The 13,254-nt window shown below is 37.6% G+C and overlaps 1 protein-coding gene across 16 annotated transcripts in view; it reads right to left on the reverse strand.

Annotated features, from left to right (window-relative positions):
* VTI1A (vesicle transport through interaction with t-SNAREs 1A) overlaps positions 1–13,254 on the reverse strand; it is a 280,707-nt gene that overhangs the window by 90,050 nt on the left and 177,403 nt on the right. Inside the window, exon 11 of one of the 16 annotated variants that reach the window (XM_026069621.1) lies at positions 9,730–11,610. The exons of 14 other annotated variants lie outside the window; for them this stretch is intronic. Coding sequence is in view for 1 of the 2 variants with exons in the window: in XM_026069631.1 (XP_025925416.1) it covers positions 11,589–11,610 (22 nt within the window). In the remaining variant the exon portion in view is untranslated. Of the gene's footprint in view, positions 1–9,729; positions 11,611–13,254 lie in introns of those variants that run through there. One more of the 16 variants, XM_026069631.1, reaches the window with a different exon arrangement.

A 13,254-nucleotide genomic window follows, 5' to 3' on the forward strand; every position in this document is an offset into this window, starting at 1 on the left:
TTTTTTTAGACAAATACAACAATATACAATAAACTACTATTCCCCAGATGCTTTTAGGAAAAAAATGCTAAGGACAATTAAGACTGAAATAAAAGAAAAGCCAAATAAGGAACAACACAGGACAAACAGGCCCCCTAGCATGAAAGCCATCAAATTATGGCATGGTGGCTTTCCACATGGGGTGACGTTCCCCAGGGCCACCTCTCTCCTTCCTCCTGCCAAAGGAGTCCATTCTTTTAAACAATGATTAGATATTCTCAGACCCTGGATTAAAGAAAGGGGGCTATAGCAGATCCCAAACTAAAACCAGTCTTAGAACTTAAGAGTTTAGAGAGGAGGGACAGGTTTCATAGTCCTGCCAACCAATCTAGTATCCAGGTCAGCCACAGTAATATTTTCTTATAAAACCTGTACTGAACTGGGTCAATGGAGCAAGAAGACAAAACAGAAACTCCACTATAAGCTAGTCTCTACATTTGTAAAAGAGCTCTTCTCTGGTATCTTGAGCACCTGCTCCTCTTCTACCTACCCCACCTACATGATGTCTGTTTACAATGTGCATCTCTGATACAGGGTCCCTATCTCCTTAGTTGATTGCTAAGCATCTGGAACACAGCTAATGAGCTTTACATAGCTTATTATAATAACAATTCTGCAATACACTTAACATCACATATGTATATCGTATAATTCTAAGTATTCTATCTTATTCCAAATAGAACACTGGGAATTTACTAAGAAATAACTGTGCTTGTGAACAATTCCCGCTTGAAGAATTATAAATGGCTCATCTCATTTGATCATTTAGATTCCTCAAAGAGGAATCATCTGAAGGAACTGGCATGTGGGAATTTAATTCTCCCACTGCTTGCTGGTAGAGCTTTAATAAATCATCAATAATTCAAAGACGACTGTTAAAATATGACCAACCAAGTGCTCAGCTCAAGAGGTGTTCTATGAAAAATACTTTTCATGAAGAGTGTCTTCCACTGTATAATTACCAGCTATCTCATCCAATCTCCATTTCACCTTAACTTTAAGCATGTGACTGCTACATGAACTCTCTTCTAACCTGACAACTAAGAGCAGCTACGTGTCACTGGATGTTTCAATAAAATGCAATTCAAAGTCACCTGTTTATTGTCTCCTTAATTAGAAGTTGAACAGCAAAATATTGGAATGTCAAAGGATTACTAGTAGGTTTTTGGTCATCAAATTACTATGCATGAGATAGAATTTTTATGCACTTAGATTATCTTCACGGCATTCCCTGTTCAGGTTCAATAACAGACAATGTTCCTCCCCCACCCCAAGCTGAGAGGTGAAGGTGGAAAAGGGAAGAGATGTAGGAGGCAAATTTGGCCAAGGGAAGCAAGTGACTGTCAACCTGTACCTCTGAGTCTACATATCCCTCCTCCATATCATCTTTCAGCAAGAAAACCACAGCACTATGATAGTATTCCATAAGATATTGCGTTTGTAGGGATTCCTTTGTTCTCTAAGGAACCCTAGAGTACCTTACATATGTTTGTACAAACCATAGGCTTTAAGCCACCAGAGAAGTGTAGCTGCTGTTTAACGGCAGCCAGCAATAATACACCACAGTCCACAGCGATTATAACAACATCATTTCTGACACAAGCAGTGAGGAGAGATTGATTAGGAAGAAGCAGTTGCCTGGGCTAGCACATCAAGTTTAGCACTGCTACCCTTCTATATATACACTTAATCATTATGCCTCCAGTGATGCATTAACTACATTTGTTGAACCTACCGAAATACTCTTTTCTATCCACAATGCACCAAAACCATCAGCCCAGGGCAGATGAGTTTGTTACCTGTAGTACCTCAAAGTTGTATTATCTGAAGAAGAAACCAAAAACTTGTTACCTCCTTGTTCTCATGTCTGTGCTCAGTAGTTAAAGAGATCAGGTATGTGCTTGGGAAGGGACTGTTATGGGAAATCAGATACTCCAGACCCCTCTGGACTAAATTCTTCCCATGCTTCTCTTTCACCCCCTTTAAATCCATCTAAGCCATGACTCCAAACCAGGACAGACACTGCTACCAGTTAGTCCATCATTCACAAACTCTCATCAGGTTGTCATGTGAGGACCATGCATAGATTAATGAGCATTTGCCCTTGGAATACTTTGCTGGGATATGGAACATTATCCTCATTCTAGAGATGTACAAAACCAGATGTGTCCGCAGTTACCCAAGATGTACCTAAGACAAAGCTAGGATTCAAATGTTAGTAGACAAGTTTCCAATTTTTCTTCCCAGATCAGGACGGGAAAAAAAATCTCAACATCTTTACAAGATTAGAAATAAGTTAGTGACACAATTTCAGAAAATTAGAAGGCAATATATCGTGAAACATATGGAAACATGCCAATGTTTAACATCCAACTTACATGAAATACAGATACAAAAAGCTTATAAAAGGGCCAGGTCTGAGTCATATTTTATTTTAAATATTCTAACCAAGAAAATATTGTATATTTTGGAAGCATATATAATGGCTTATAAAATAAGATCTTTTATCTTCTCTTCATGCATACACTTGAATATACTTTATCTCCAAAATTGGAGGCAGCATAAAAAACTCCTAGTAAATAAACATCCTTCTTTCCCCCCACTCCAAGATTAAAAAAAAAATCATATAAATAGCCTGCTCTTGAAACAGATTTAAAGACCTAGAAAGCTATGTCTTCACGTTTGTAACACTAAGTGCAAAATGAACGCACATCTTATTAGTACACAAACTTCGTGTACTGAGTATATAGTTAGTGCCTTGGAGTACAGCTGCATTATGAAGGAACAGTAAGCAAAACTGAAATCTCTCTCTCTTATGTACTGATGTAATTTTTCCCAACTAGTTTTTTATATAAGTGCATACAACGAGAAATCAGTAAGAGCTCATCCTGACAGACACCACACTGCTTTGCAAGATGACCCCGAGCTGGGCCAAATAAACGGCAGACACCACTGCACCTTTGCTAGCAGGTCCACAGCTGCTGACCCGCCGCGTGCTGCCAAGCACCAGGTGCCTGCTTCATCCTCTGCGACCTGCAAGCTCACTTTTGGTTCTACCACTTGCAGGAGTCCTTTTGGTCCATTGCCTCCTGGTGATGCCAGGCAAACCCTCACCCAGCAGACCAGTGCATTTCCTTATACAACTGAGACAAAAATACAGGGATACAATACACAGTTTTGCTCCAAATGGATTCCTACCCCAAAAAGTTATCTGGAAACAGTCATCTGTTCCAGCTTCAAGGAAACAAATCTGTGATATCCTTGACACCAAAGGTAGCTAAATCTACATAAATGAAGGATGTATGTTAAATTAATACAACCATAATTTACTAGTCTGATCACTGAACGGAGCTCTGATGTAGAAAATCCCCCTTTCTGCACAGGTTGCATTACAGGATACAGCTGACAGACCATGGCTTTAAGGTGCTGCTATCCTTTTTTTTTTCTTTTCATTTTTATCAGTGCAATTTGTCTCTCCAAAACGGACGCAGGAATAGGCAAGTCTGGCCTTTGTGTTTATGGGTTAGATTCACAGCTGCTATAAATAAATATAGCTCCATGGGAGTCAGTGGAGCATTGCCAACACAGGCCATATTGCATTCTCACACTGTCGACTTTAGGCTGTTAGACATCTCATGGAAGTGTGAACCACAGGTATGGGCCTAGGGTCCAAGCACAGACAACAGAGAGAGACAGCGTCACTGGGGGAGTTAGAGAGCACTTCAGCCAGGCTCAGAAGCAATCTACAGGCAATTGTGGGAACTCACTCCTCCAATAAATACCTTATGTTCTAGGCATAAGCACAGGCTGAGAAGTAAAACGGTAATATGAACTTTCTGTATTTTGTCAACCTCATTTAGGTTTCAAATGTTACTTTTAGTCAACTTAGCATATAGTCTAGTTTTAGTCCTGATATACAACATCATAAGAGTGATTTTAATTTTAATATGGAACTGTGTTACCTTCCATCTCCTTAAAAATGTGCTAGCACAACAGAAGATTCTACTTATCAATGAACTTCTAATGTATTTTGGTGGTTACTTATTTTGGCAATTGCCAAGGATACTTTTGGGAATTGCAACCTCAAGCAATTTCCTTTGTTTCTAACTCAGACAAAAGCACCCATTCACCTCTATCCTTTGAATAAGATGGGTTTTTGTTGGTGGTGTTCGTCTTATTCTGCTGACATATTGATGAAAATAAAACTAAATTGACTGTGAGAGAGGGCAACGTCCTGTCTCCAAAGTTTTGAAATCACTTAATATTCTCATATTTAATAACTCAGACCTACTCTTCTACATTTTCTCCAGTAAAATAAGATGGTCTTTATATTCCAATGATGTCTTCACAGAAGTGTGCAGTACTGGATTTTCTGATACTGAGTGATTATGAAACCCCCTTTTGTTCTCATAACTTCATGATGTATATCTACAACTCTTTCTTGTTTGTGGAGATAAGACCAGCTTTGTCTCACTAACTGCCATTTCAAAGGAAGATTCACAGTTGTTTGACTTTTGATCTGTGTGGCAACCAGCTCCACCACCTGCGCTGGGTTCGAGCAGTTACTGAGCTCGCTTTGTGCCGTCTTATGAACACAGCAAGCCTTTTAAACCAGAAAGAGCTGATGTGTGAATACACCAATTTACAATGTAAATACAGAGTCCAACAATATGGGCATCTTTAATGACCAAATGTGTAAAGTGCATATATTGTTTACTGATCATACAATTAAATAAAACAGATGGCTCATATTCTCCATCCACCTACAGTGGATTAAAACACAATGGTGTAATAGTCTGGTAAGCTGGTAATGTGAAACATTGCTTTGTACTGGTGTAGTAGTATAAATAGCTGTTCACAAATGAGGTACAAAGCCCCACTGCCACTAAGAGTAATTAGCTTAAGGCTGTAATGAAAGAATGTTACCTTCACAATCAACACGTGTGCCATTCACACTGAAAACTGCATTTGAAAAAATATAGTGGTGAAAGAATGCAGCAAGGAAGTTTCCCTGCACGGATAAAGTAGACCATATGCTTCCCAATACCTAGGCAAGACTGGGAACACTGAGAACCAGGTCTCTCAAACAACCCTCTGCTTATATGTGTTATTGCCAGCCATGAGAAGTGTGCCATAGAAAGATGCAAGTGCCTTTTTGCTTGTCCAAGCATTTGTGTATCAGGAGGCAGGCAGGCAGTTGGTGCAAAAATAATTTTAAGAAGCAATTTTTATTCAAGGAGAAAATTTATCTGCTAGTGTTGTATTTGTAAGCTATCAGCAGATCTACTGAATGGAACAAGATGAAGACCTTGTTCTAACTTGTAAATGCTACAATAACCTTTTGGGATACCGCTTAGTTAATACAGTAAAGTCCAAGCTAAAAAAAAACTCTTAGGCAATAAATATTAGTGAATCCTGCAAGCTAAGCCATGTTAACATTCACCGAAAAAAATGTTAATATTTGCAGAAGGCATACATACAGCCAGTGAAAAACTCCTCTGCTACCTTTTTAAATTGGAGAGCATTAGTAACACTTACATACACAATGGTGTACACCCACAATTCCTCAGAATATACAATTGGACAACATTCAAAGTAAACTAGCAAGAAAATCAAAAACATGCTTATATTATATGTAAGTCACTTTAATATATGAAGCAAACTGTCTATTACAGAAATCTGTTGCCCCATGCCATTTTGAACACGTATCTTTAGACAGACCATCCCATGAAATTTCCAGCAGCAAAGATGGTCTAACTTATTAAAATAATCCTAATAAAGTATAGCTCTAGATTGTTCAAATTCATTGATTAATTTTTACATTCTTTCAAAAGAGAGCAATTAATAAAATGCTTTAACAATTTTTGTTTTAATCTTGATTCTAAGACAAAAGGAGCATTAGCACTTAAAATGTAAAGGTTTGTCTGGAGCAAGCAGATTGCAAGATTGCTTTGTTTTTATTACTCTAGATACAAGTCTGAAGCGATTCCAATGTTTTTCAATGAATTACTTCAGAGTTACAAAAATATTGTAGAGAGCATAAAATCTCAGTGTTTATAGTAAAACTGTTTTTCTCTGTTCTTCCAATTTTGTTTAATTTCTACACTGACTTTTATTTGCTTTCTTGATCAGGCCCAAATCTTCCATATTATTTGAATTATAAGAGCCAGCCAAAATTAGCAAATTTTCCTTCTCCCTACCACCAAGCAGACTAAACAATCTCTCATTGTAARACCACACTTTCGAATTCATGACTTGGTTATTCTTCAGACAGATGCTCAGCAGGTTAGTGATGTGTGAACATTTCTTCTGCAGAGTTTAGAAGGTCCAATACAACATAATTACATGCTATGCAAGGATATAAATTCTCCCTCAGTTTTGCTCTTGTCCCATAGCAGCACTAATTTATCTGTAACAGATTCTAAGTGATCCTGTTTTTCCTTAGCTGTTGATTTCTTACAGAGTCATCATTTACGGCCTTTTTTGCAAAACTACAACAACAAACACTCCCCCTCACACGCACACCCTACTCCCAAAAAACTTTGCTCAGACAAAAAATCCTAATTTAGTAATAGGCCAAGGAAAACCAGAATATCTGTTAGAACTACTCACACAAGTGTCACTTGCAAGTTTAGGTCCTGGATTTTGTGGCAGAACTTTTGTGATTGACTTGAACAAAAATTGTACTCAGTAAATTCTGAGTTTTCCTTTGCTCCTGTTGTTGGTCACTTAATCTCTTATGTATTCTTGCATATAGTCAAAATTCAGACCTGTCACCGTGAGTTAGAATGAAAACTATTCTGAAAGATTAGCTGATAGGGCAAGATACTGATAACATGACAGTTTTAAATCAGTTTGATGACTCCACTGTTTTCTTAAAAATTAATTCTTTGGTTTGTGGTCAGAATCAGGCTTGAAAGCTGGATTAATTTTGCTTTTATTAAAAGCTGTCAATTTCTATCAAGTGCAGCAAGAAAAATGCCAAGTGCTCTTGGAAATCCTATTTAGAACGCACAAAACAGCTTCTTTACCTGATAAAGCCCAGCAAAGCTTCCTGCAGAGAACTGACAGAAGACTAGGCAAAGCAATTCTAATTCCCACCTTTTGCTTCCAAATACCAGATAAGCAAGGAGGGAGAAATCTAAAAAATTCTGAGGTTTGACAATATTACGGCCTTTTTCTTAAAAAACTTAGAAGTGCCACAAAAAGTTAACTTTCTGTATTTTGTCAGTCTCATTTAAGTTTCAAATGTTACTTTTAGTCAACTTAGCATATAGTCTCGTTTTAGTCCAGATATACAACATCATAAGGGCAATCTAACTTTGGTGTCTGTATTTGCAAAGCTCTCTGATATGTACACATTAAGCTACTGTCTGGAGAGGCTGAAATTCTAGAAATTGCCTATTAGAACACTATCAAATTCTTCCTGTTTTACACGCCAAAATCCCATCAAAAGGTTTCGCTTGATGAAAACTGGAAATTATAATTTAATTCTGTACACTCTTACTCATGTTCTCTAATTCTTGAAAAGCACAGCAGAAATTACTTTCCACAGAAGAAGTTATTGAAGTACCATGACAGAGCACAGAAATCTCTCCAAACGCATGAGCACATAAAAGCTCTCTATCCATCCAGGGAAAGAGGTTGGGCTAAACATTAGGAAAAACATGGAATATATGGTTGAGGAAATAAGGAACATTCATCAGTGGAGAACAGGCCAGACGAACATCTGTCAGGACTGACATGAGGATAGCTGATTCTGCCTTGAGACAAAAGGATGAACTTTTTTGAGGTTCCAAGATGATTCTATTTCTCTTTGGGCAAATTTGTGGATTAAAATGAAATGACCATGCAGCAAGATATCATGCAGATCTGTGATCAGAAAACTACATTTATAAATTAATGGTTTAAAACACTCCATAGTAAATGGAATGTGTGAAATTAGGTACATATTGTTCTGCGACAGTTATAGTGTGAGTGGTGTCAAGAAGAACACGATCCTTAATTTACTGCTGGCCTTAAGAAGTCGGACTTCATTGACTTCTCAAGAGTGGTCTCCAATTATTTCAGCAATTACCAATGTCAGCTTATGCTAATGGGATCCCTACTTCATCCTGCATCACGTAAACTATCTGACCACATTCAAAATATTTTTGCAACATTCACTATTACTGAGTATCATGTCAGAGAGAATTCAGCCAACTGGAAGCTACTTTAAACTACTGCAAGAAAGCACTGCACTGATTTACTGACATGAACCATGCCTTCTCGTGAAAGTACGTGATGGCATATCTATTGAGGATCAGACATGACACTGCTGGCTATGAAATGCCCTTGTTTTACTCATGACATAAAGTATTGTGAACCTTTTTAGGTTCTGGGTGCTTAATGATAGTAAATATATCTCAATACAGAGAACAAGCACAAAGGGTTACGTGATATTTATGATGCTTTACTTGCCTATTATGATGCTTTACATTCACGGTGTATGCAGCCTAGGACTAGCCTGGATAGCTATCCATTGGGACCCTGCTTTCCTGCAGAAACACAACTGTGCTGTAGATAATGTCCTTTCCAGCTGTTCAGCTGGACACAAATAGATGGAGGGGGGCAAATGACATAGTAATTCCAGATGATATAAAAGAGGGAATGGAGAGGACAGAACAAAGGCCATTGTATATTTAAAAAAGAAATGAAAAAAAGAGAATTAGAAATATTGTCTGAAGAATGCTGAGAGCCTTACGCATGATGGGGTTAGTGTAGGCAGCCTGACACATGGGAAAAGCTTTCCAACAATCTAAAAAATAAACCCAGGGTGCAACACAAATGATTCAACCTCAATGAATGAAGGACACGTCCTTCTAAGATTTTGCCTAGGTGAAACAAGATTACAGCACAGTCTTTATTTTATCCTATGCATTTAGGTTATAAAATGTAAAAATCAATCACTGTGCTCCTCTTTTTTCCAGGTTTGGASTAAACTTAACTCTGCATCATGTAGACTATTGGAAATGAAGGTTTGCAAAGGATGGGGTGGCATTAAATTAAGCACAGCTGCAAGCTTGCAATGTTGAAATCGGCCCTGTTCTGTGAGAAATTTGGTACATTTAATATATTGCATGGAATTCTACATGTCCACTGCTTTCAGTAGCTGTGGTGGTTATAAGGCTCAAAAGACTTCAGCACCTTCTATGATGCACAAACTGAAAGTATCTCTAACACTGAATGAAAGTAGAGTATGACTTTCCAAGAGCATTTTGTCATTTCCAAACATACAGAACACTGTCCAAGAAAGAYAAACGAGATTTAGAAAATGGCTCTTAACTGATTATTAAAGACATGCATCTTACATATGAAAGATCACATCATATCTAAATTAGGAATAGGGAATGCACCCTGTCCCACAGTTATTTTAAAATTCTCACTGTTCAGACCTATTGGTGCACTTCTCTATTCCCAAGATAAGTGTATCCCTTTATTTGCAATGTCTCAAAAGTTTACATGTTTTCTGGTTGGATTCCTAATGATGAAGAATGTTTACTCTCGGGAATTTTGCTGACATTACATTTACGTTTTCCAGATGTTTTGTTCATCACCTCAACAAAGAAACAAGGTTTCTTTTTAAAGTTGGGCAAAAAAGTGAAGAATGTCCAGTACTCATTAATGCTTAGATTTATTCTGGAATAACAGACTATATATTCCTTATCTAAAGACTATCTTGTGATTAACATCGCCACAAAACTTATCAGTTTCATTTTGAAAAGACCGAACACTCCATAATTGATAAAGATTACTTGCATATTAAAACATAAGCATGTACAATAATATAGTAATCAAATAACTATATTAAAAACTCAAAAGTTAGGAAATTGTGAAAAAACAATTAGTACTTCCACTGACAGTAACAAATACTGTAATACATCATATGTATTTTATGGTTCCCATTTAACAACAGAAATACTACAGACAGGCCTTGAGCAAGGAGCACAGTAAAAGCTGTGTGGCTCCAAGAGATGACCAAGAATCATTTTGTCACTTACTCCCCCCTTATTCAGTCTCCTTGAAGTTCAGGGAATTGCTTCTCTGGTTTAAGTTAACCATATGCTTAAATGTTTTCCTGAAGCAAGACCTAAATTACTGAAGTAAACATCTGCAGCTGTAAATATTCAACATGGAACAGACATGTTGCAAAAGGATTTATCATTTCAATCATTTTTCAGAGTAGAAATACATCTTGAGATAAAAATAGAAATATATTTATGTACCAAAAAGCTGTTGAAACAATTTCTACTCAAACTCCTTTTGGCTTGAGACCAAACATGTAAAGTTCCTGCTGCAAAGAGGAATTTCTCTATTAGCATAAAAACAAGGCAAATGTAACTGCATGTTAAACTTCTCTCAGTATCTGCTCTAGGAAGACCTTCCACCAGAAAACTGCAGAAACTCAGCAGTCATGGCTTTGTATGACTGATTTTGAAATAGGCTTTAGGTCAGAAAAAAAATTATTGTTATGGATCTTTTGGGGTGGCAAAAGAGATTGGTAGGGAAATAAGGAAAAAAGACAGTGCTAACACTTTCACTCTTTGTTTCAGTTTGTCTCAACAGGGACAGGGCTGTCTTGCCTACTGTCATTCTGTGTACGGAAATGTGGGCTTGGTAGCCAAGAAAGAAGGCAGAACAGAYTATAATTAACTTTTTACATCTCTGGGGGTGTGAGAAAGCAAAAAAATCCTTATGCATCGACTGCTGCCTCACCATCTCATCAAGTCAATGGGTGGAGGTGGAGCACCTCGCAGCTTGTTCATAGAATTTCCTTACATGGAATTTCACCTCTGCCTARTGACCACTGAGGCCTTTTCACAACAGCTGAAGTCATTTGAGAACCGCTAGGAATGAGTGCAATCCAGGTCCARACTCCAAAGGTGGATTCTAAAACACTTATGTTTTGAATCACTTATGCTTAGGACCAGAGGCAATGGACACAAGCTGCATCATGGGAAATTTCAGTTAGATGCCCGGAACAATTTCTTAACCGTGAGGGTGATCAAATACTGGAACAGGTTGCCCAGAGGCTGTGGACTCTCCAGCCTTGAAGACATCCATCAGGACAACCTGACCTGATTAGATCTGCTTGAGCAGGAGGTTGGACTAGATGATTTCTAGAGGTCCCTTCCAGTCTAAATTATTCTATGATTCTCTGAAATGTTGAGAAACAACTGTGGGGACTGGACACCATTGGAGTTCAAAGGTACAAGGAAATTTGACTACAAGCAATGCAGGAAGTTGGACTACCAGAATTTTCCTGGAAAGAAGAGTGAAGAAGCTTGAACACAATTAGCATGGAGGGGGAGGCATTCCCTGTTTCTGGTTGTAGTCACAGTGGTCATGCAGATGTTGGCAGGTCATATAATTTATCACCTGAGAGTTGAATACTTATTGCTTCATTTCCATCAGCTGGAGCTAGTGGCTATGTCCCAACTGAAATTAAATTTTTAAAAGCCCCTTTTATAAGAGCAGATGTGTTCATGAGCTTCGCAATGCATCAAGTATTACAACTCAGAAGATGAAAATCTGGAGATAAAAGAGAGAGTTTTGGCATCAGAAATTCTTGTTGAGCCAGACAGAATAAAATGTTATTCTGGAGGGCAGTAGATATTTTTCTAAAATATTCTTCTGCTGTTTGGAGGGGGGATAGGTAGAATTTATCTAATGGGATAAAGATTCAAATCTACTGAAATTTTTATATGGTTACTTTTACATTTGTTTGTTTCCCACTGGGCTGTATGTGGCTTGGAGACTGTCTAAATTCCTTTCTTAAAAGCTTTTCTAGGCTATTGGCTTAGGATACAGGCAAAAGAGAGATTCATTTCTGAAAGACTGAATAGGTTTCAGAAAATATTCTCTTCTGCCTCCTTCTAACACACTGTGTGCTCCCCAGTTCACATTGGGGTAGAGGCCAAGGAATACATGTCTGAGATGGCGACATCGCAGGTGATCATGGAAGATGCCATTTCCTTGTTAGAACCTATTATTTGAAAATTCTGTGATTGAAACTATACTGAACTTCTGTTACAGTMTCACAATTTTAAACGGAAGTCATAAAATATGTCAAGATGCCCAGAGCTCTAGATACATGTAAAAGGAAATGATTAATGTTCCATTTTTGCTGTATTTTTCTTCACTGGTTTGACAGACTTTCACAAATTCCTATCAACGTGCTGATAATATCCTAGTAATGAAGTGCCATAAGTGGAATACACCAGTTTAGAGGAGTCTCAGTAGGTTTATATACAGAAAAATATGTACATTTGAGAACATAGGGAAAAGACATTTCAAAGTGAGAACATTTTAAAACATTTGTTCCAAAAAATCTCCTTAAACAAATACATAAAATACTGGCAGATAACAAATTCCAATACATAAATCTGGCTACTTCAAGTTGCTAGAGCAACAAACTGGGATAGGAAGATCTGTCCTTATTCTACTACCAACTTCCTGAGTGAGCTACACCAGCTCACAAAACCYGTTCCCACTTTTATTCCTCATCTCTAGAACAAGGGTACTTTTTACACACAAATACATGACCAGGGCATTTAGGTCTCACAGAGGGAGTAATCTAGCCCTCATTAAGAATCCTGCCTATCTAAATATCTAACCAATAGATTTGGCCCAATTCAAAAGAATTTACCTTTCCTGTACAGCAAAAATAGAAGTAGTTAGGCATTAATTTGATGCATAGGGTGTTACTCTGGCATACGATTTCAAGAATATCTGCAAATATATCTGTGGGTTCAGCAGCTACATTGAATAATGTTTGACTTAACATTATCTTTTCTGTATAACAATAATGTGAAATATAGTCCTTCACCATTGTTCCTTATCGGTTCTAGTAATTAAAGTGAACCGTTGTGCAGTACTTAGTGAGGTATTCAGAATTAGGACACAACTGCCAATTTGCGGTAATTATTTTTCTTACGTTGCATTTGATTTGTCTAATTTGTGCTATTTCTTGGGTTTTGTATTTTATGATAATTCTTGTGACTGAACAACATTTGAGAGCTGCTGAAGCTGGAAAAATGCTAGACACTTCTACCCAACAGTCATAAAGCAAATTAAATTCACCGAGGAGTCTACCTATTATGTGTTTTTAAATAACATCCTGGGAATCTTCTACTGCAAACTGCATCTATGCCCAGGAATTTCTTTCTGCACATT

This window comes from Apteryx rowi, unplaced genomic scaffold (assembly GCF_003343035.1).
Source record: "Apteryx rowi isolate R43461 unplaced genomic scaffold, aptRow1 scaffold_3, whole genome shotgun sequence".
Taxonomy (NCBI): domain Eukaryota; kingdom Metazoa; phylum Chordata; class Aves; order Apterygiformes; family Apterygidae; genus Apteryx; species Apteryx rowi.